General features: G+C 37.1%; 1 protein-coding gene across 1 annotated transcript in view; it reads right to left on the bottom strand.

Moving 5' to 3' along the window:
- The window catches only part of Lyst (lysosomal trafficking regulator), a 166,680-nt gene that overhangs the window by 43,477 nt on the left and 98,245 nt on the right, over positions 1-24,958 (bottom strand). Inside the window, exons 24-39 of the mRNA XM_055603918.1 lie at positions 24,123-24,300; positions 21,622-21,791; positions 20,609-20,839; positions 18,873-19,039; positions 17,966-18,115; positions 14,519-14,710; positions 13,789-13,967; positions 11,825-12,031; positions 8,995-9,171; positions 7,960-8,036; positions 7,454-7,642; positions 5,108-5,253; positions 4,930-5,026; positions 3,767-3,828; positions 2,873-2,928; positions 2,042-2,194 (exon numbers count right to left, since the gene is read on the bottom strand). Of these exons, the coding sequence (XP_055459893.1) occupies positions 2,042-2,194; positions 2,873-2,928; positions 3,767-3,828; positions 4,930-5,026; positions 5,108-5,253; positions 7,454-7,642; positions 7,960-8,036; positions 8,995-9,171; positions 11,825-12,031; positions 13,789-13,967; positions 14,519-14,710; positions 17,966-18,115; positions 18,873-19,039; positions 20,609-20,839; positions 21,622-21,791; positions 24,123-24,300 (2,431 nt within the window). The remainder of the gene's footprint in view (positions 1-2,041; positions 2,195-2,872; positions 2,929-3,766; positions 3,829-4,929; positions 5,027-5,107; positions 5,254-7,453; positions 7,643-7,959; positions 8,037-8,994; positions 9,172-11,824; positions 12,032-13,788; positions 13,968-14,518; positions 14,711-17,965; positions 18,116-18,872; positions 19,040-20,608; positions 20,840-21,621; positions 21,792-24,122; positions 24,301-24,958) is intronic.

Below are 24,958 nucleotides of genomic sequence, written 5' to 3'. Positions count from 1 at the left end.
CCCAACTGTCACCTACATTCAAAGGCTGCCAAACACTGACACTAAAATAGGTGGCTAGGAATTTGTGAGAGTGTATACTGACTGTAGAAGGAAAAAGCTTTCATTCACCCAGCAACATAATGATACCCACATGCCAGCAGTGTTCCAGATGCTGGCAATGGAACATAGAACAAAGGCAGGTCTAGATATTCTGCAGGGAAAGCGCAGTGCTGGGGACTAAACAGCCCCATGGAGAAAGACAGCACAGTGGGGATGATAGGAATGCTGGGCACTGGTTATGAAGAGGCTACTTGTGGTGGTTGGAACGGGAATGGCCCCCATAAACTCATATATTTAGGCATCTGGTCACCAGGGAATGGAGCTGTTTAAGAGGATTATAAGGATTAGGAGTTGTAGCCTTGTTGGAGTAGAGTCACTGGGGATGGGCTTTGAGGTGTCAAAAGCTCATTCTAGGCCCAGTTCTTTCTCTCTCTGTCTCTCTCTACAATATTCTCTCTCTCTGTCTCTGTCTCTCTCCGTCTCTCTGTCTCTCTCCATCTCTCTGTCTGTCTCCTCTCTTCCACTATGGATCAGGATATAGCTCTCAGTTATGATTAAATGCCATGCATGCCACCATATTCCCTGCCATGATAACGAACTAAACCTCTGAAACTGTAAGCAAGCTCCAATTAAATGTTTTCTTACATAAGAGTTGCTTTGGTCATGGTGTTGCAATGGTACAGTGACTATAAAGATCAAGAGGGAGGGTTATGCTGTTTGGTCCAGTAAGGGACTCTCTACTAAGGAAACACTTGATCAAGGGGCCTGAAAAGAGTGACAGAGTGAGTCATTGGGAATTCTGTGGAGAAAAGCATTCCAGGCAACAGTTACATACTAAGGCTCGGCAGCATCACTGCGTCTGGTATATTCAAGAAGAAAATCACCACAGATAGAGTATGAGTGAAGGAGAGAATAGTACATGAAGTCAGGAGGTAATAAGGTTCTTGACTACCTGCAGCTTTAGGTTCCTGTAAGAGCTCTGACTTTCAGTGAGTGGCATGAAAAGAAACCAGAGAGTTTTGACTAGAGAAATGAAGGAGTGGGGTATGGATGTAGCTGGGCAGTTAGGGTTAGAGATGATGGTGGCTCAGAGCAAGACTATAGCAGTTTAGTCAGGTCAAATGTGTGTGTGGATGAAACAGACACTCAGGGTGACACGAATGGCAGTTTACTAAAATCCTCTCAAGGTTTTAGGCGTGGACAACAGAGAGATGAGGGTCCATTTATGGAAAAAGGGAAGGATATTTTCAGGTTGCAGATAGCAATCTAGAGTTAAATAAGGGAGTATGATGTGAGGGAAGAGACCTGGGTACTGACATGGAGATGAACTGTGGGATACAGATTGCTTTTAAAGCAATGGATGATAAGAGGTCTGAAGAGTGAGCCTGAGCTACTCAAGAAGGAGCTGCAAACATGTCGAGTGGAAAATCTGGTGAGGGGAAAAAAATAGAAACCCAGAAGCTGAGAAAGGACAGTGTCCTGAGTGAAAAGGAAAGGCCAGTCAGCGTGTTAAATGCTTCTGGTGGGACAAGTAAGGTGAGGAGGACAGAGTTAGCAACTGAGGCTCTGGCAACCTGCCCAGAATGAAGAGAAGAAAGCAGGAGTGGAGCATTTCTGGAGAGTACCTAAGGGACCAAAGGTAGGAGAAGGGACTACAGGGACAGGCTGGTGGTAGCATGTGTAACTTCTCCCAAGGCTTTGCACAAAAAATTCGGGCCCTGGGCAAGTGATGGTACATCAAGGATGGACTACATCTTGAGCAAGTGCTAACTACTCCTTTCTGTCACTTTGGAGACTTCAAACTTAACATTTTAGAGGGCAGAAAAAATATTTATAATATTAAGGACTTCCTTAGTTAAGATTAAGATATAAGGTATATTTTATATAATTTTAGAGTACCAACTTAAGAAAATTAACCTTCATTTAATTAAACTTCATATAACCAGTAGCATCACTGGTCACATCATTTCAAGAGTTTCGTATCTAATAATGGTGGGTTTACCTTGGTATTGTCAAATGCCAATAGGAGTGTTCTGCCATTTGTTAAAAAGATTTCTACAGCGTTATCTCTCAGCTGCCACCAGCGCCTGTGAACTTCTTTAATTTCCTCGTATGTCCAGGAAAATGATGCTGGTTCTAACTCTCCTTGAAGGCTCTAAGATGAAGGAAATAGAGAAAAGAATTTTCCATTACATGAAAATTTTACTTTCAATTCAAAACTGTGTCAAAACAAAACACACAATCTTCACTCTATGACAAAAAGTAAGACTATCTGGAAACTGTCCTACTATATAACACTGTGTCTGTTAGAGAAAATTTAGGAATTAAAAAAAAAAGACTATTTCTAGACCTGTTTAGGTTTACAGGACACTGAAAGCTTTATCCTATGTAATATGAGAATTCAGAGTCTTATTAGTCATTTTTACAATGAATACTAGCATATGCAAAAGCCTCTGTTATCATTACTCAGCTACATGAACATCAGAATGGCTTGGTTACTCAATTATACAAAAAAATTTCTTTCCTTTTGATAGCAAAGGTACTTGACTGTGAATTGGGAGTGGCAGGAAGTATTTATTTGTTGCTGTTGAGAACAGTGATGAGGAAGAATGAAACGAAATAATACAAGTGTGTTAGACTTTGAATCATACCTGCAATTGCTGAGACCCAGTTTACAAGGAAAAAGTAATGGCAGTCTTCCCTTAAAGCTGATCTTTTAAAAAAAGAGCTGGAATTCACACTAGTCTCACATGGAGCTCTCTCACTATATTGTATTTATGCACTTTTAATTTTTTCTAGGCTTAATTAGATATAAACTTAAGTCACCACTCACCGAACTTTCAACTGTATCAGAGGCATTGTCTTCCACAAAATACATTCCACTTTTACCTGCAGGAAGTAATTGGGCAGAAAGGTTTGAAGTGTGTTTGCATTGTTGAATGTGGTGAAAGGTGGGGACCTCTGAAGTCTTTTGGCTTGAGTCTAAATACCAGCAGCTAGAAAGAGTCCCACGCACTCAAGAAATACTTTAAAATTGTATGCAAATGATCTCAGTTGCTTAATCTTTCTGTGCCTTAGTATTCTTACTAAAAGAAGGGTGAGAGCTGAACTTCTAAAATTACTGTAAAAATAAAATTTGAATATATATAAAATGTGGATCAGTACTTGCAGCTACTGGCTCATTCTACTATATGAATCATGTCTTGGGTAGTGTATCCAAGTCTACTAGTCAGCCACCAGCTGGTCATCAGGTTGACTGCTAATGTTGAACATCTTATGATCAAATAACCTTTATTTTACTTTTACATTGGCCCCCAAGAGCAAGAGTGGTGATGTTGGCGAGTCACAGGTGCTAAGAGAAGATATAAAATTGTACTTGAAGTAAAAAGGTGACAGTATAATAAAATATTTTTGAGAGGGCTCATATTCATAGAGCTTTTATGGTGGCAGAGTTATTTCATTAGTTATTTTTGTTAACCTCTTTCTGTGGCTAATTTATAATTTAACTTTATCACGGCGTGTGCATGTGGAGAAACACCACTATCTGCTCCTTTAAGCATCCACCTGGGCCCTGTGAGTAAGTGAGGACTGTGTCTATAAAGTCAAAGCAAAGCCACCCACGTGATATTAAAATAATTTTACCTCTGTATGAAAAATGCTTCAAGCTATTTAAGAATAGAATAAGAAAGGGTGGAATATGAGTGAAATTCTTTTTAAACCAACTTACCTAACAATAATTCCCCAGCTGTCTCTCTAGATGGTGCAACACTGATACATCTTCGATTCACTCTGTCAAAACATATTTAAAATTGCTATGACTGAATTTTTTTGCTCATTTAGACTTCAACATTTTTAATCTAGTAAAATATTAATGCAATATTTTAGAGTTTTAGTAGCATATGCTGACAAACCTGTGCTGTTTACGTAACACTCATCAGAAAGGAAGTGATGGAAACCTTTAGGAAAAGCTAAGGATTCTTGCAACTTGCATGTAGAATATATGGATTTGGCTAACTAAGATTTGTTTCATAGTTGCAGAATGCAACTAGACACTGTATTAGGTCATTGATACTTTATGTGTGAAAGAAACCTACTGGGTTTTTTTGTTTTTTGACCATGGGATCAGAAAATTTCTGTTCTCAAGTCACTTGCATTTTAGAGCGTAAGATTTCTAACTATAAAATATATACAATAGGGGGCTGGAGAGATGGCTCAGTGGTTAAGAGTACTGGCTACTTTTCCAGAGGTCCTAAGTTGAATTCCTAGCAACCAAATGGTGTCTCACAACCATCTATAACAGGATTTGGTGCCCTCTTCTGCATGCAGATATACATCCAGAACACTCATATAAAAATCAATAAAATATAAATTTAAATAAGGAATACAATAATAAAAGCTACAAGAATATGGCAACACTTAATAACTAAGACACACTGACACATTTAATATTCAAAAATACTATGAAAGCCTGTATATGATAATTTCCTTTACTTAGGAAGTGAGGACACTGGAGCAGAGAGGCTAAAAAACACACACAAGATCAGGTAGGCAGTCAGGGTAGGAACTGGAATTTAACCCTTTGTTCACTACATTCCACTCCTGTGGATTGGCACCAAAAGCAACTCTATCTACTTTACAGAGAATAAACAGTCAACTATAAAATACACATGTGCTAGGAAGGGGCAGAGATAGCATGATGACTGACATCCATTAACCTCAGTGTTAGAAATGGCATTTGGAATTTGTCCTTCAACCTTGTCCTGTCTCAAGCCTGTTTCGTTTAAGACTTTCCTAACGTGACAGCATTATCTAAAACCAACACCACATAAAGCCTACAATAAGTATTGCACATTCATCAAAGAGTGAAGGCAGAAATGGTCTCAAATCTACCTTATAGATTCACTTGCAGCTTTGTCTTTGACAGTAGAGGAGAAGGAAGAATGAGTTTTATCTTCAAAGAGGTAAGAGAGTGGTGGCTTGACCATACCTGTTGATAAAAGAGTACACAGCTTTTATCTAATAACCCATTACCCGCCATACCCACAGGTCAAGCAAAGGTTACTATTACCTTCTGACTTTTGTCTGTCCCTAAGGAGATACTTATTTGGAATAGTTAAATAGCATCTCTGCAAACGTCTCCTCTCTCGGTTTGGCCCTTCTGTTGGATCCAACTGCCATGAAGTTGGATAGTAGACTGGGTCATACCAGACTGCTCTGCAAGTTAAAGTAAAACATCTTAGTGGTCATCTAAGGATTTACGACCTTAAAATCATTATAGAAACTGAGTAAATAAATACAATGGGCTTGTTTAATTACAACATTGTGTACGTCAGGGGAAACATACACATAGAGTAAAGACTAACATAGAAAGTGAGTGTCTGCCCCTGGGTCCAGTTCCCATGTTCCCTTCTGGAGCAAATGCTGCTTCCAGTTTCCTGTATCTACTAAATTTTATTTTATTTTTCAAAATTTGAAGAAAAATTTTGTGGTTATAGTTACATCGTTTCTCCCTTCTCTTTCCTCCTTTCAACCCTTCCCATATGCTCTCTTTTGCTCTTTCAAATTCATGGTCTTTTTGTTGTTGTTTTTTGTTTATTTACTTGGTTGGTTTTGGTTTTTCAAGACAGGGTTACTCTGTGTAGTCTTGGCTGTCCTGGACTTGCTTTGTAGACCAGGCTGGCCTCCAACTCACAGAGACCTGCCTGCCTCTGCCTCCCAGAGTGCTGGGATTCCAGGGGTGCACTACCACACCTGGCTCATGGTCTCTTTTTAAGTGTTGTTACACACACACACACACACACACACACACACACACACACACACACACTTTGAAATATTGTACAGCCTTCTCAAGTCTGTATAATGTTATTTGTATGTATATTTTCAGAGATGACCACATGGTATTTTTAACCAATTGCTGAGCTATTCCCTGGGAAGACAATTTCTCCCATGCTAGGTATTCCTTCCTTGTCTGAGTTCTTTGTCTAGCATTGAGACATCATGAGATTCCCCCCCTTCAATTTACTAGAAATTTAAAAAGATATATCCCTACTACCATAAAACTTTAGCAACATAATATAACACACTACACTTAACATGGTCATTAGCTAATGAAAAACAAATTCCAAATTATTGTTTTATAGTTCTCATTTTGTCTACAAATAAGAAAAACAAACCAAGAATCTTTTTTTGTCACATTTTAAAAGGTTAGATATTGAATGAAAAAAAACAGTAGAATTATACATTTTTTAGAAAGTACATAATGAAGGAGAAAGACAAACTTGGTATATACTCGCTTATATAGACCTACAAGATATGATAAACATAATGAAATCTACACACCTAAAGAAGATAATCAAGAAAGTGGACACAGGCGAAGGTGATTAATCCTCATTTAGAAAGACAAATGGGATGTGCATTGAACGTATGACAGGAGTCTACCACAAAAGGCATCTGAAAGACTCTACCTAGCAGTGTTTCAAAGCAGACACTAAGACTCATAACCAAACCCTCGGCAGAGTGCAGGGAATCATATGAAAGAAGGGAAGTTAGTATGATATGGAAAGGATAGGAGCTCTACAAGGACCAAATATATCCGGGCACAGGGTCTTTTCTGAGACTGACACTCAACCAAGGACCATCTATGGATATAACCTAGAACTTCGGCTCGGATGTGGCCCGTGGTAGCTCAGTAACCAAGTAGTTTTCCAAAGTAAGGGGAACACGGACTATTTCTAACAGGATCTCAAGGGCAGGCTGTTTGACCCCCCCCCCCTCCAGGGGAGGAGCAGTCTGTTAGGCCACAGAGGAGGACTTTGCAGCCAGCCCTGAAGGTACCTGATAAAACAGGGTCAAATGAAAGGGGAGGAGGTCCTCCCCTATCAGTAGACTTGGAAAGGGGCAGGGAGGAGACCAGGGAGGGAGTGCGGGGTTGGGGAGGGAATGAGGGAGCGGGATACAGCTGGGACACAGAGTTAACAAAATGTAACTAAAAAGAAAAATAAAATTAAAAAAAAAAAAAAGAAAGTACATAATGAAAATAACCCTACCTAGAACATTACTTTTTCTCATCTTAATGTATCTAACCATGCTACATTATTCTTCCTTTGTTGTTCCCAATTCATTTACTGTCTTCTGCATTTTTAATCCTTTCCTTAGAATAGACTCACAAAATATTTCCAAGGCAATAAATATTTGTAGAGCTCCTGACATCCACCGTCCCAGGGTTCACCATCACCAAAGTTCTGAATAACAACAGCTAATGTGTCCAGCTAGTATCCTGCTATAGACACTGATCCAAAGGAAAAAAAAAAACCAAACAAAACATTAAAGTATAGTAATAGTGATTTTAAAAATCAAATTAGAAGCTAAGCTTGGTGGCACATGCCTATAATCATGTGTTGCCTGCACACACCTGTCATGCGTCAGCTGCTGGATGAGCTCCTGCCAGTGTCTGCTGGCACTCAGGTCGACTTTGTACATGCCTCGGATATGCTGAATCACCTTTTTTCTCTCAATTCCTTGGGAGAGAGATACAGCCTGGGTGATATCTGCAGCTATTTTAGATATATCCTTGCATTTTAAATCAAGCCTCTGAAAGAGACTAAACAAACAAGATTGTTCCAAAGTTAAGTATCCATGCAACATTAGCTAATACTTTAACAGTACCCCTGAGGGTTGGGGGTTCAGCTCAGTGGTATAGCATTTGATGAGCATGCATGAGAACCTGAGTCTCATCTCCAGCATACCACATAGATGCACAGACATGCACACAGATTCAAACACACACACATAGATGCAAAGCGCATATGCATGCATACAAAAAAGTAACCCCACAAGTTTCCAAAAGGAAAAAGCCTGGGCAAATTACAGAACCGAGTGACTCCTGAAGGACAGGATCTGGAACATATCATAACTCACCTTTGCTGATTATTGTTAACTGTTTTCTGCCATGCAGCCTTACTCACACTCTCTTCACTTTCGTATTTCTTTTGTTCCTAAAAGATTTAAACAATAATGTATAAAACTTATTCTCTTTTTTCTTTTCTTTTTTCGAGACATTTCACATATCCCAGGATAACACTGAACTCACTATGTAACCAAGGATGACCATAAACTCCCAATTTGCCTGTTTCAACCTCCCTAGTGCTGGGATTCCAGGTGTATACCACTATATGCAGGACCTGTAAGTGAGCACTCTGCAAACCCATCTACGTTCTGAGCCCCTACCTTGTTATTTCTCATATAATATTGGCACTTAGCCTAACAAAGTAATTTTGATGCAAGGCTATTAAGGAAAAATTATTATTCTTAAGAGACTACACTATAGAAACAATTAGGCCACTTAAACAACATTATAATTTCCATCTCTTTTCTTGTTCAGTTTGAGTATTGAAATTAGAGCAAAATAATTAACTAGGTTCCCTAGCCTCCTGAGTTTACAGAGCTACCTGCTTATTTTACTTGCTTGTCAAAGAATCCTTAAGTCCAGGTATGTTTCAACTTGCTTGTCACTACAAACTCTTTCCTTAGTGGGAATATATAAAGATGGCTCTTGACAAGGACTGGGGTTCATTTTCCAGCACCTGTATGATGACTCACAACCACCTGTAACTGATTCTTTTTCAGATCTCTAAGGTCACTGCACATACGTGATACACAGACTTACATGCAGGCAAAACATCCATATACATAATCTTGAAAAAAGAAAACAACTTCCCTTCATTGAAGGCTATAGACAACAGATAATAAGAACCAAAGAGAATAGAAAGATCCTCAAAATAATTCTATTTTTTCTTTCCTGATCAAAAACTCTAAATAGTAAAAATGAAAGAACCATTGCAAGGTCATCATCAAAGGTACCTAATAATTAAAAAAAAAAAATCTTCCAATTACTGTGTTAAGTGTACTCAGCAGCAGGATTTCCTAAAAAACAACTCTGACTGATAGACTCACCTCTTTGATCATCTTAATGAGCTCTGGCTTGGAAGGGGCACTGGGAGGGATGCACTTGTGGCCACATAACTTTAAAGCATTCATAAGCAGTTCTGCTGTGTCCAGTTCTTCTTCACTTAACTCATCTTGATGATTATGTATCAACTCTGACAAATACAAAACCAGCTTGGCTCCATGCTTTAAAAAAAGGAATAAAGTTTTAGTTGTAAAGAATTTTTAGTTCTTCCATTTAAATTATTTAAAAATAAGTTTAATTACATTTCTATTTTTTATTTAAAATTATTTAATAATAAATTTAAATATATTTCTAAAGTTAGTTGGTTGGGTCTGATTTCAATACAGCTGTAAAACATATGATAGGGTAGATGAAGAAATTTAATTACATATTTGGTATTTGATATTAAAGAGTTATTCATAATTTTATTAGTTTTAATGATAGAAAAAGTATTTTTAAAAACAATCTAGAAAAGTCATGATTTCTACAAATTACTTTTAAATAAATTAGAAAAAAATGACACTGGTGTGAGAAAGATACTCTCAAATGTTAACTCTGTATTTAATATAACAGTTATATGGTATTCATCATAATATTCTATTTTTCTGTGTATACTAGAAACTTTTCATAAAAGGCTGAAATGGAACAATCTAGTTAGCCAGCTTCTGGGGAGAACATGTTAAGGAAAAAATAGAAAATAAACTGGAGATAAAAGGAAAATACAAAAACACCAAACTTGAAGAAAAACCTGTCTTTTAACTTTAAAGAAAACGTGCATCTCCATCCCCTTTTCTTTGAGTTTCACTCAATAGAAGATGGTGAGACTTTGGGAACAAAAGACTGTCTCTTGCTTGTCAACCCTGATTTCTCTCTAGAAAAAGAAGAGGCAAAAAAACTAATGGCAGTAACGGGTTCCGCCTCTTAGTCCACATGAGTGTTAAGGGGAGGACCAGTGTGGGCCAGTCTATGAGCAGACATAAAGACAAAATTAAAGTTCCCAGGGTGATGACAGCTGTCCTTTGACGTGCAGTCTTAAACCAAATTTTGGTTCCTACTTTTGTTGGGTGGCCTTCATGCTATGTCTACCATCTCTGATTGTCATATGTATATAGACATTAGACAATAACTATGCCAACAAACTAAACACATGCTCTTTACTTTAAAAACCTTCATTGATACAAATATAACTGAACTTGGCTTTATGGCACTTTAAACCATGAATAGAATTAAATGTCAACAAATGGGTCTAGAAATGATTACATCTTAGGCAATATTTAAACTAACATGCTGAATCATATCACGTTGCTAAGAGCCTCAGATGAACATATGCAACAGTGAAAGTAGCAAAGCTTGTTCCAATGCAGCATTTTAAATTAGTCAGAAGACAGCTGCTACCTGACCAAAAGAGGAAAAGCAACAGATGCTGTGAGAGTAAAAGCACTGAAGAGTTGGCAAATAAAGAAAAACAATTCATGATTGGGGTAGCTTCCTATCTGTGTTATAAGTAATGTTCGTTTTATAACATTAAAACTACTTCAGGTTAGTATTCAGTGATGCTCTAAATTATCTTTAAAAAACTATCTGGAAAATAAAAAAACAATAACAGTGGCTCACATCTCAATTATTTGCAAGCCGAGGCAGAAGGATTGCTATAGGCTACAAAATGAAAACACGCAAAGAAAAACCTTGTTTTCACAAACACTGTACTTGTTTCTAATATCTCATTTTACTATCCTTTAATCAATAGTTTATTGATGAGAAAAGCTGTTAAACACAGGTGAAACACCTTTTTTTTTTTTTTTTCAGCTCTCAAAAACTAGACATCTTGGGAGGTAAAGACAGAAGGATCACTTTAGCCCACACATTTAAGAGTTGCCTGGACAAAATACAGTTTCCATCTCAAAAAAAAAAAAAAAAAAAGAAAGAAAGAAAGAAAAAGAAAAAACTGACTTAAAAAACTGAATCTACTCTAAATATTTATAAAATAAAAACTGTATAAAAGTATATTTTTCAGTGAAGGTTCTCAGAACGAAGTGTTCCGAATATTCTAAAGGAAGGGAGGACTAGAAGAAACAGGATGACTAGTCAAGGGCTAAGTGGTGCCAAACGAGATGATGGAGCCCTGTCCCATGGGGAGCCTCATGGGACAGAAAGAGACTGCAAGGGGCAGTGATGAAAAGCTATCTTGAAAGAAGGAGAATTCCTAACAAAGGAGCTGAATGGGGAAAAGCAGCTGTGAGCTTTCCAATCCCAGGAGAGGCCAACAGAACAAAGCTTGTATGCAGCTATGAAAAGACATGCAGAACATTGCTATAGAGGAGAAGCTGGCTAGTAAAGAACAAAAGGAGAGGGAAGAGCTCTCAACAACAAAAATGGACTTAGCAGGTTGTTTATGGATTTATTTATATATACGTGTACATATACATGGAACAAAAATAAAGAAAAGGAAGCTATCAGGCTGAGTGTGGGAGGAAGGAAATAGGGAGGAATGAGAAGGAGAAAAGGAAAGGGGGAGAGTAATTTTAATTAAAATGTATTTTAAAAAGAAAAATTCTTCACAATGTGGCAACAAGTGACCATATAAGATCTTGGGGGAGGGGATAGGAGAAGAAGAGGGAGGAAGGGTAGGACTGGCAGGGGAGGGAGAAGGGGGCTACAGCTGGGATACAAAATGAATAAACTGTAATTAATATAAATAAATAAAGCCTAAAAGGAATGTGAGGGAAGACCTCAGGTTAAGTTTGTTTGGTAAGAAAACTATATTCCTGACAGCATGAAAGCAGATTAATTTCGATTCTTGTTTTGAAAGGCTTTATCAAATGCTGCCATACTTACTTGCGGGGATGGACTAAGACAGTCTCGAAGTATATCCTGATGAGCTGGTTCATGAAGTATTTCAAATATTTGCTTCCTTTCTTGTACAGTGTGGGTTGGTGACAAAATACGTGCCAGCAATCTTCCAAGCTGGACTCGGAAGGTTTCTTTACATGACCCCAGGATTTTACCCCACTGCTGCTTACAACCACTGGTTTTACTCGAACCCTAAGTCAAAATAGGAGTGAATTAAGACCAGACTAATAACAACCCTAAGTATTAGCAGCAGAAGTACTGTGTGCAGGGAGAGTGCCTGCGTGCCACAGCATGCATGTGGAGGACAAATGACAACATTGTGGAGTTGGTTCTCTTCTTCCATCTTTACATGGATTCCAGGGATAAAAATCAGGTCGTCAACATTTGTGTGCTGTCTTTATCTGCTGACCAAACTAGACAGCTCAGGATCAGACTTCTAAAGCAATAATACACTAACCTCACACAAACCCAAGGAAGACCATAGAACATGATTCATTCTAGATTTAATATTCAAAGTTAGACACTCATACACATATGCACACAAATGAGAGTTTAAGAAACAGATATACAACGGATTCAGAACTTTATATATTTTTGCCACAAGTACAAAAAAGGAGAAGTACATAAGAAGAAGCTAATATCATGAGTCATTTTTCAAAAATCACCAAGGGCTTACAAATTGTCAACTAAAAATCAAATCCAAACAATCAGAGAACAATGGTAAGTAAGTCCACCTTGATTTTAAAATATAAAAGACAAGGAACTCACAATAAAAACTTGAGTCAGTTCTATCAGTGAAATACATTATTAATTTAGAACTACATAAAAATAGACCATCAGTTTTCCCTAATGTATAACCAACTAGGTTATTTTAACTGTAAATCTACCAGTAGCCTAGTCTGGACCAAATCGCCTGGGTTTAATACTGGAATCAGTGTATTTTACGATTTATCCAGAATTTTAGTTACTGCTTTCCACTGATTACTACTCTTTAATATCTCTGTTTGAGTGACTGAATTCTAAATGCATCTACAGTTTATTTAATGACCAAAGATGGACACTAAAATCTAATTTAGTTTCAGAGACTGACAGTGATGACTCATGATATTCTAAAATTAGATTGGCCTTTGCTACTACTGACAGAGTGAACTGATTGATTTGTTCCCCATGGTCAAGTATAAATGACCCAAAGAAATTCAAGTGAGATAATGGTAATTGAAGCTAGACACCCACCAATATTCTCTATATCATTTAGAAAGCACCAGATATGTTTATAGCAAGATCTAAACTTTATAATAATACAGAAATTCAAGAATGTAAATAAGGCCCTTTAAAAATAAGTTACTTATTTACAGCCACAGTAATCATCAAAACCATATTCTTCTTTGATGCTACAGGAGGTTCTTCATTTCGTAAGAGGTAAGTCAGCAAAATATATTACTTTATTTTTAAAAGCCAGTCCACAGACAAACTCAGTCCTCATGGGAAGAGATGAACTCGGGTGTGTGGATGTGGGGGCTCCCCAATTCTGAGGAATAGGGGAGAGGGGATGCAGGAAGGAGGGTGGGAGTGGGAAGAATGGTGGGAGGGCCTATAACCAAGATGTAAATTAAATTAATTATTAAAAAAATTAAATTTAATTTAAAAAGCCCAGGCTAGGTGTTTTGGCATAATCTCATTTAGCAGGAGACTAAGACCTGAGAAATGTGAGTTCAAAGTCAACCTAGGATACACAGTGAGTCCTTACATCAAAACAAAAACAACCCCCCCCAAAAAAACCCCAAAACCCAGTCAAAAAACAAAACAGAAAAACTAATTCAAATTATTTCAACTGAAGAAAAATGCTGACAAGCACAAAGAAATATAATTATGGAAACCCAGAGTTCAGACATGTAAACCTCTATTTCTTTTGTGTAAGTGTAAATATTCCAAGTCGTTATTTTACTTACAATAGACACTTTGAATCCATCTACCAGATAGGCGAGCATTTCTTTCTGAAATGGATTGCATCCAGAAAGCTGCTCATGATGCACATCTTCTTCAGAAATTTCAGCCTGGGAAACTGAGGTCTTGCTTTGGGCCACATTTTCTGGAGTTCTCAAAATGTCAACAATATCTGAATTCAACTCTTTGAATTAAAAAGAATTTAAAAAATCAGTTAACTCATTGATACCTATTATACATGGTAATGATGCTGGTAAAAATACCAGAAAAGAGGTGGGATAAATAACACAATGTTTGAAACAGCCATAAGGAATTATTTTATATTTACCCAAAATCACATATAACACATATAATTGTGTGTATTGTAATGAAGTTATGCCACTTAGAATCCCCAAGAGCTACAGACTAATCTAACAAAAACCTCCTTTCAAGTTGTTGGTTAGGGGAGTCCAAGAGACTCCCAAAAGAATACAGGTGCTCTTGGCTGCCTTTCAGAAGTCAGAAGATAAGACCCTATTGCTGAAGATCCCACGCACTTTAGACACAATTTGGAACTGTATCTGACCTGAAAGCCTCCTGCCTGAGAACTAGCTTTCATCATATAGGAAGATGATATTAAAGCTGCCCAGAAAGGAAAGCAACCCAACTGTGATAGCTCTCAACCACAATGACCAGCATAACAAGATATTCTCAACAGTGTACATTGGCAGCAATCACCAGCTATCTAATCGCTACCTTGGTAAATGATCCTGTTCACAGCCAGGATGGTGAGCCTCTGCAGCCTCTGGGCGAGCTCGGCCTCCGAGGCCTGGCTGGGGTGCTCCTGGCTCATTCTCCTCTGCATCATAGTGTGCAACTCATCACTGGCCACCGAGCGCATCTTCATCAGGAGAGAATCTGTCTGAGCCAGGGGAAATTTGCGAGGACCTTGAAGTACATAAATTATCCAATGCCACAGTTAATGATGAACAATAAACTTATTTCTCACTACAATTTTTTGATTATTGGTCATGAAAAGAATAATTCTATTATAAAATTAATTTACATTAAGGAAAAGAGGGTAAGAGAAATTAGTATTTTTTATTTCTCCAAAGAAGTGCAACAGTACTTCTGGATTTAAAGTACAAAATAACAGCATTAAAGCCAGTGACATGGGAGAATGCTCATCATTTGTCAAAGTCTGAGTCTTCTGAAAAACTCAAAGTATCAGTGGGTACTAGTGGCTTTGATATCTGATAGCCTATTTTCACTGTTTCACTTCCTTGTTTTCCAAAATCATCAATAGTTTTAAAGAACAAGATACTTTAGTGAAAAAAAGATGATAATTTAGTATAATGTTACTATATCTGGGTAATTACTGTTAAATATCATAGTTTAGAAAGTTATACGTAATGACAAGTAAGAAATCAGTCAGGAGTGAAGAGATCACAAAGTGGATACAAGTCCAGTGATTTGCCAGCACAATGATTATAGGTGGATGTATCATTTGGAAAGCTTTTCCTGAGAAACACCTCCCCAGATTGAACAAGGCAGAATGCTGTTCCTGTGCTTACTGCACCTGCTCTGGGAGGTACCACACATGTGGTACATTCAGGAGAGAGTTGGGGGGAGTCTTGATTTAATGCACTGAGGAAGGGCATCGGAAGTTGACCAAAGGAACCAAAATGACGTCTTGGTATATGAGGAATAACAGAACTCTTTACTGGAACTGAGCCTTTGTTTTAAGTGATGAAAACAAATGTCAATTTCCATAAATGACATTTTTACAAATTACTTGCATCTGACTAAATTATGACAGGTTTTAATGACATACCAAGAAGATATTTAAACTTTTAATAGTTTTTTTAGATTGTCCACTAATAATTATTTTATATCAGTTAATAATTTTGGTGGGTGGAGTTACCTTTGAGGTAAAAAAAAAAAAAAGAAAATAATTCTTGACGATATTAAAAGTAATACTGCCAGACAACACTTCTGAGGTGGAATCATCCTCACATTATCCACAGATTTATCATAAATAATCCAATGGTAATTCCAGCTAAGGGGCGGCAGGGTAGTAAGACACTGATGAGAGTTCATTCTATACTGTGAACGAGGAAGTGTACTTCTGCCCTTGTGCTTTGAAGCCACGTGGATCTCCTACAGCCTCAAGCACTTCTTTTTCTAAGCCCATTTTCTTGTTTATAAGATCCATATTAGAAAATAAAGCAGAGCTAATCTCACAGGAACACATTTGCCATTATTGGATACTAGTCATATATTTGTGTATACGCTCTTTGATCACTTTCTCCAGTTCTATGAAGACAGGTTTAAGTAGGAGTTTGTACATGGCTGGTACGCATTATTTGATGGCTGAGGCAAGAGCATTATTTTGTGAATTAAGTAAAATAATGGATATAAAATGTAGTACCTATCTCATTCTTCAAAAAGATAAAATGTCATCATGTTGGTACTGATTTTATTGGTTAAAATTTCATTTGTGTGCTAATTGCACTAATCTATTACCTACCTGTATGAACGACACTTTACATGGACATGTCACTTGAAGACCCTACTCCTTCCTCTATCTTCATGCATTAAAGGCAATGTACAAATTTTTACTTGAAAAACTGCATATTGTGATCTTATTTATAACAGCAAAATCTACTAAAGAGAAGCATAAAAGCTAGGGAAGAAGATCACAACACACAATACAGGAACTACCAAACACTGTGTTCTTTAACATGATTGATTAAAAATAGAAGTCACTTTATAAACAGTTGGTAGAGCATGATACCATTTAGGCAAAAACATATCTCCATCACCTCCAGCCCTGCCTCTGTGTGTGTGTTGGGAGTTGGGGGTGAAAAGATTGAATCTGACCCTATTCACTGGGTTGACAGAAACTCAAGACTGCCACACAGAACAACACATATGTGAGACCGAACGAAGATTAATCTGGAACATGACAGTGTCTATCTCCTCTGGGAGTTTAAGAGTATAAACCCTAGATGTGACACTTCTAGAGAAACCAGACTCCATGCCATAGCATACAGGAAGCTGCACACTACAATTGATATGGAAAAGGGCACAGTTTTTACCTGGGACAGAAGACAGGTATATGGGAGAATGGTTCAAGAAGAGAGACTCTGTCTAGATATTAAACAAGGAAGAATAAATAGGGGCCAATAAGTTTAGTTACATGGATGTTTTATAAGTTTGATTTAGTGTAATTTTATTTAAACATAATACTACAAATATATTTAGAAGTATTTCTTATGGGTGAGCTTTTCAACACATGGCTTTAAATTTTTGCACAGCACTGAACACACAAAAAGAAAATTAGTATAAGGAGAGAAAGGTTTAGAATTAAAAGCCTTTACAACTATGAGAATAATTCCAAGAAATACAGCAAGTACTATATTCATATGTATCCAAGCGTGTGCACAAACAGCTGCTGCAGATACTGAGCAGGACCTGGACTAACATTACATTCTTACATATACTATATATATCCACTGCACACATACAAGAGACACATGTGTATATGTGTATATGTATGTGAACACAGATCCCAGGTTTGTGGTTTTTTATTGTCTTCCTAGTTTATGTTTCTATAAAAGCAGCAACGGGCTTTTATGTGCATTCATTATTTGATGACACACACAAATTCACGGTAACCTCTACCATGTGCATTCTACCCAGCGGCAAGCTACCACTGTCTGCCTGGATTGCTGCCACAGCCCCCACATGGATTCTGCACTTTGCTGCTTCTTTCTTCCCCACAGAAGTCAGAGTCCTCACTCTACAATGAACACCTATCTGATCATACCATGTGTTTCCTGAAAACCCTGAAAAAACTTCCATTAGGACAAAACCTGGACACAGCTATTTAGCCTCTTCTGGGTACAATGGTTTCTGCTGAAAGGAAACCTTTCTCAGATGTTAGCATTTATTATTTTTTCAAAACCATGAAATATGTCTTAATTTCTTGGCTCCTGGAGACAACAGACTCAGTATGTTAGACAAGGCTGGACTCAAACTCTCAAAGACATACCTACTCCTGTGTCCCTAGTGCTAAGATTAAAGGCATGTGCCTCCTTGCCCAGGAGGAAAAATGTTTTGAATGTAAATGGCATCAGAATATAAAAAAGTATAGACAACTTCAATTTATAATTACTAAAATGCCACCTTAGTACTCACCAGCAATGCTTCTCCGTTTCTGGGATACTGAATGGTGGTGAGCAGGTGACTGGGCTGTGTCTATTAGATTTTCAGAGTCATGATTGGCTGTGCTCCTTATAAATTCCAAAGCAGCCTGGAGAATTCTAAGCTGCAGGGCCAAAGCCATACCTAAACCCAAGAGAGACTAGAATGTTTTCAAGCTATCATTGTTTGACTCTTTTAACTAATTTTATTTAATATACCATCTAATATTTAAGATATATATAATCTAACACCCAAATTATATATTCAATATCTAAGCAAAAGGGTCTTAGAAAGAAGTTAAAATTGTTTCATCAACACGGGCTCTTAGTGTATTTCTAAGTTATATTTAAAAGTAATGTTAAAGGAAATACCCATGTCGTCACTATACATTTTTTTGTTAATTTTTGCGGCAATGTCTTCTGTAGCCCAGGCTGGCCTTTAACTTGCTATGCAGCTGAAGATGACCTTGAACTCTGGATCCTCCAGCCTCTACCTCTTGGATATGTATCACCATACCTAGCCTCACTATAAAAATCTGAATGGGAAAGTAATAAATGAAACATTTATTTCATTTTAAATAATGGTTTCAAAAGCAATTTTGTATAAAGGAAAACCTTCAACAATCCACATGCTTTCAGGTTTCACAGTTACTTTAGTATTTCCCATTTTTAAAAAATTAAAGATCATTCCTCTTCAAAATAAACCTTTGCTTTCTACTTGGTAAAACATCAACAACAACAAAATTATTACTTTCTGCCAGCTACTAATTACATCAAGTCATCAATCACTCTATTTTTAACAACTCAACGGTTGCTTTTAATACCAATTAATGCCAACACATAATTAAGTTTAAGCCTTCAGTAAGAGTTACGAGAAAAATTAGATAAAAATTCATTCTTACTTTGTGTCCTCTTGTTTTTGCTATTTTGAAGATATCCAAGGAGTACAATCAGGTCTTCAATAACTCTAAAATACTGTGAGCCCGAGGAACTGCAAGCATGAATTGTCACTGCTATGAAAAGTTGCTGTATATCACATGCAAGCAATTTGTATTCGCTCAGAGGAATGCTAACACGAGCCAAAACAGAAACAAACAAACAAGACATTTATAAGCATAAGAGCCAATAATTTAAGGCAAAGAACTGGTTAGAGTCTCTGCTACCAGCATGCATTCATTTAATACTTATTCATGGTTATTCTATGGCAAGCAATACACCCTGTACACTAAGAATGGAAATAAGAAGACATGTTGACTTCTGTCAAAAATACAGTCTTTCAGAAAACTACCCAAGTTAAGACCGCATCATAAATAGCGGACAGAGATTATACAGGACACTAAGGGGACACCCACACAGGTTCCTAGCCTACATGCAGGGTGAAGGGTAAGGTGCAGCAACAATACTAAGGGACAGTGAATATGAATGATTTAATTAATTGCTCTGCATTTCAGCTGTATAAATTCAAGTTATTTTAGGGACTACAACCTTGAACTTATATTGAAGCTGAATTAAGGATAATAAGCTTGAACGTGTATTAATCACTTAGGAACACACAATGAATATGAATCACTCTGCCCACAAGTTTAACCTTAACAATCTACTCAGGTGTATGATACCAGGCCCAAACACTTTTCTATATTTAGTTTTTCAAATTAAATAAGGGTTAGAAATATAACTTTCTTAGAGCCAATTAACATAGTGACACACAGGAACTATCAGTATGATTTATTTTAGGAAAAACTACCTTCGGAACAAACCTATACATTCCTTCCCTGTTTTACCAATTTTATGCACTGTACCAAAATCAAGTCTAAGTGTACTGAGAAATCATAATACTTTGTGTTTCTCCTTTTCATATACATGAGCACATGAACCTCAAGTATAAGTGCCCAATGAAAGCTGGACTTAGTGAGTATAAGCAGTCTATCTTTGCCCCAGATAATCACTGTGTTCAGATGCTCTGCACTGTACAAAAATACGGACAGCACTTAGTGCTCTGGCATACAAGATGGTGCACCTAAAGATTTGTATTATTATTATTATTATGCTAGTGAAAAGTGGTAAAAGATAAATCAGATGTGGAGACACCCAAAATACAAAATCTAATTAACAATTTACTTTTCAAAGCTCTTACTTAAAGGGGAGGCAGCCCTTTGCCAGGGTATGTTTGACTATTAGAAATTAATGTGTGCTAACAGCGCTAACATATTCTCTATTACTGTAAACTGACCACAGGAGCAGTGACACACTAGCAAGTGAGTTTACTGGGATGATACAGAGTCCTCTGCTGTCCCCGAGCTCCTTAGAGATCAGTGAGCTACTGCAGCTCAATCTAGTCTCTTCCTGGTAAGGGTTTAACTACTGAGACTACAGTGGAAGCTTGTTGACAAACATATCTGAAAGTATATTACTGTCTTCAATTATAAATATCCAAAAAACCCTGGGTCATAAAAGCATTCTATTTTTAACCAAACATTATTGAAGGTGATGAAAAACATGCCATTTCCAAGCTAATTTAATTCTGTGGGAAAGAAAGTATTTGAAAATATTATAAAATAAATAAACTCTTTAAGATAACCTACTAACTATTTCCCATTCTAATGATCTTATCAGACATAACTAGCAGTTTAAGACTTACTTCTTTTCTAATCCATTCAGGGCTGCCACTGTATTACATAACACGTAGAGCAGACCATTATCCAACAACATGTCTGCTACTTTAGAGCAGGAGTTTAGAACTTGTAGAAGAAGTACAAGAGCACTGTGCAGGAGTATATTGTCATAGAGAGAAGTCTCTATTAGTCCCAGAACTGGAATGACAGCCCACTTCTGGAAAAGATCCATGTGTTTCACCTCCTCCAGATCAAATCTGTAACAAAGAAGACACAGTGAAGGGCATGTTAGGAGCAGGCAGTCTCAAACTGGGAAAAAATGCTCAACACCATAAGCTGTTTGTAAAATCTGATTTTGAAGCTACCAAAAAACAGTGTTGGGAATAAGGATTCTTAATTAAAAAAAAAAAAAAGATTGTAGTTTCCAATAAGGCAAAACATGCAACTAATGCATAAACCCTCAGGTGAAATACATATAAAATTTCATAGTTTCCATGGACTCATTTGAATTCATCCATTGACAATCTTGTGTCCAAAGAATGCCTGCTGTGTGGAGCATACTAACAAGTGTAAAGGAAAACTATTAGTTTACACACTAGCTTAGTGACAGTGGGCTAGTAAAAACAGCTTATCACAAATGAACAAATCTTTCACTCCTGAGCTAATACTACTTGCCTGTGTAGCACAGCACTGTTTTGTGGATTTTCCTTATCTGAAAAATGTGTGTGACGATGCCTGTCTTACTTTCTTTATAAGAGTGTTATGAGAATAAAATAAGATCATGCAAAACTGCTCTAAAGCCAAACCAAACAAAGATTCATGTAAATGAGAACTACTACTAAAATCACCGTGGTTGGGATACAGCTCAGTGGTAGGCCACTTCCTGGTATGCATAAAGTCCTGGGTTTGATCTCCAGCAATGCGCACATACACAAAATGACCACAGTAAATAATTTAAGCTCCCCACAATATGAATTTGTCTCCCACACTAAAGCTCTCTTAAACAAAAGATCTCTTAGTTACGGTAGAGAGAACTCACTCTTCATCCTGGCCAATACGTCGACCAAAGAACATTTCAGTGAAGCACTCCAACAACTCCTGAGTTCCCCGATGAAGATACAGCTGGTTGGCTAGTAAGGAAAAGCCACGGTTTTTCAGAAACTTGTCCTTTTGTTCTTTAGATGCTCTATTAATATATGCATGTAACAGCTAAAGAAAAAATTAAGACTATTTAGATGTTAACATTGAATATGTACAAATAAGATGCTACATAATTCTTGTATTTGTAAGTTATTATTTATTATTCAAATACATAGTCATATACAAAGAAAGCTAAAAAACCATGTCACCTGCATAGAGAAATTACCTAGCAGTGATTTCTTTCTTGGGGAATTCATACTTCTTTGATGATGTCCTGCAGCTGAGCAACCTAGTCCTAGTAGACTGGCAGCCATGACTGAGTGTAAGTAGAATGTTATCTCGAATTCAAAAGGAAAAAAATAGTGTACTGTCTTGTCATCATATCTGCATACACACACACACACACACACAGCTCTTGAGAGACCTTTCTGAGAGATCCTGATCAAAAGCCTGAATTTCTATCATTTTAAAACTTCTTTTTCCTCCTTCTCCCCTTACCTTCTCTTCTTTTATTAAAAAATCCCAGAAGACAGATATACATGTTCATAGACACTTTTACATTTATTTATTTATTTTGTATGTGTGAGGTAAGGAGTGTCACAGTGCACATGTGGTAGTCAGAGGACAACAGAAGTGAGTTGGTTCACTTCTACAGCGTAGAGGGCCTGGGGATCAAACTCATGTTGCTGGGCTTGGCAGTACATGTCTTTTGCCCACTAAGCCATCTTGCTAGCCCTTACTTTCTAACTTGTTATATGTAACACATGTAAAACTCAACTAATTACTTTTCTTTCTAAACTCACTTTCCCCACATTTTAAAATATAGATCGACCATAGAATCAATCCTCTAAATTTCAAGGCAAACACCCTCTTGGCTTTTCTATTACTGATCCCCACATGTAAATACAAAGGTATATCTCCTTCAAAAGACTCTCAACTGTGTCCTCTGGCTTGCATAACTCCAGGTCATGAGCACCAGAGACTTCTGCTGCTCCAAAAGGTTAACAACTGTCATAGCTGTTTCTTCTTTGAAGGACCGTGCTTTTCTCAAGTAGAACACCTGCCCTTCTCCCTTCTTTTCAGTCAGTCCCTCAAAAAGGAGAGAGAGGATTCTTCCCAAACACTCATCTGTTTACTGCCCTCCTTAAAGACCTTACTAAGCTTATAGCCAACTATTAAATGAACCCTTCCTTACTTTCTCCTAAAAATAATTTCCTTTCTCCATGCTCCCATTCTTCATCAACAGTCATCGCACATACTTCATCACAGAATTCCTGACATCATACTTAGTGGGGTCAATGACTTTCTTCTAGTACAAATAAATGAACTGAATGTAGGGACTTAAATTATTCTCCTTTATATTTCACATAGCAATTTTATACTTGGATATCAAGAAACTAAACAATGCCTACATTGTTTAGACAAACTAAAAATAAGAATCTTTAAAAGAGCATTTTAATATTCTCTTGTTTTCTAAAGGAAGCCATTCATATTGGGTATTGATTTATTCAACAGTATACTTAGTATGTAAGACATACATAGATTCCCACAGTTTATAACCACAGTAGAAATTTAAAACAAGTGCACAAATACATTTAAAAATATAAAAAGTGGGGCTGGAGAGGTGGCTCAGCAGTTAAAAGCACTGGTTGCTCTTCCAGAGAACCCAGGTTCAATTTCCAGTATCTACATGGCAGCTCACAATTGTCTGTAACTTCAGTTCTAAGGGATCCGACACCCTCACTAGGACATAAACGTAGCCAAAATACCAACACACATAAAATTTAAAAATCATATAAAAATATATAAAGAGTATGGCCAGAGGGCAGTAATTCTGACATGATACTTAGGGAAGGCCTCTTTACAAAGGAGACAACTGAGCGGAGGCTTAATTGTTCAAAAATTGATACTACACTGCAGGAAAGACTTCCAATAAACTATAATCCTTAAAATTTTTGTAAAACACAGTTACTGTTAAGATATATAAATTTATTGGTAAACTGATTGATATAAATCAGTGTATGAGAAAAAATAACAAAACTACAGATGGCTATTTTTAAATAGATTTTAATTTTAATTTAATTTAATTTAATTTTATGTAGGTAAGTGTCTTATATGCAAGCATGTCAATACACTGTTTCTAGTACCCACAGAGGCCAGGAAAGCGTGGCAGATGCCCTAGAACTGGAGTTACAGATGGTTGTGAGCCACTATGTAGGTGCTGAGAATTGAACCTGGGTCCTCTGTTAAGAGGAGCCCAGTGCTCTTAAACACTAAGCCATCTCTCCCATCCTAACAGTTCACTGTTCTTAAATATAAAACAAGCTTTCAGTCTTAATATATACTAAGCAATTTAAATTTTCCTGATGAAAGCATTGCTTATGTAGTTTTTACCCTTACTTTAATTACTCCTTGCTGGATAGCAGGTGATGGATGGTTAACGAGGACTAGAAGAGTATCTGCTTGAATAATCCTGTCCATCACATCTTCAAGCATAGCATCAGGCAGGATAAGAAGAACCCCACTTAAGAGTTCATATAATCCACAGCAGATAGGTATCAAACAGTCTTCCGTGACACTGTGACAGAAACCAGGAAAGCCTTACTAACAAAGTATCGGAAAGAAATCCATATGAACAATACCCTAAGAGCTGCAGTAAGTAGCAGCTTTAACAGGCAGAGCAAATGCTCAGAATGTTTTTAAATGTTCTCTAATTTGAGCATGATTAACAAATATACTATTGCTTTTTAAGGTAGATGTTTTTCCAGCACAGTATACAGTAGTCACCTCCACATATGCTATTTAAACTACTGAAGTTTAAAATCCAAGTCTTCATGCACAACACCAGGGTAAGTCGACAGCCCAGCATGGGAGGAGAAGGGGCTTGAGAGGCTTCACCCTAAGTGAGCATCTATGGACAGCTAAATGGCTTCTAAGGGATGGAGGGGGGAAGGGAGAGAGGGTGGGTCAGTTGTTTTTTTTTTTTATTTTTTATTTTTTTTAAGGTATGGTCTCTAGTAGGCTGATCACTCTCCAGTGGATGCCAACACACTTGTGAGTACATAGGCAGCACAAACTGAACTTGGTAGGTTATTAAAAAACAAAAACAAAAACAAAAAAAAAAAAAACAGAGAGAGAACATGAAGTAGGGGATGAGTAAAGATAGAGTAGAGGGCGGATCTAAGAGGAGTTTGGAGATATATAAAATTCTCAAAGAATGAATAAAAAAATGTATT

The sequence above is a fragment of the Psammomys obesus genome, unplaced genomic scaffold, assembly GCF_907164565.1.
Source record: "Psammomys obesus unplaced genomic scaffold, mPsaObe1.curated_primary_1811, whole genome shotgun sequence".
In the NCBI taxonomy this organism is placed as follows: domain Eukaryota; kingdom Metazoa; phylum Chordata; class Mammalia; order Rodentia; family Muridae; genus Psammomys; species Psammomys obesus.
The sequence above is the reverse complement of the archived record's forward strand: the minus strand, read 5'-3'. Positions and strand labels throughout refer to the sequence as shown.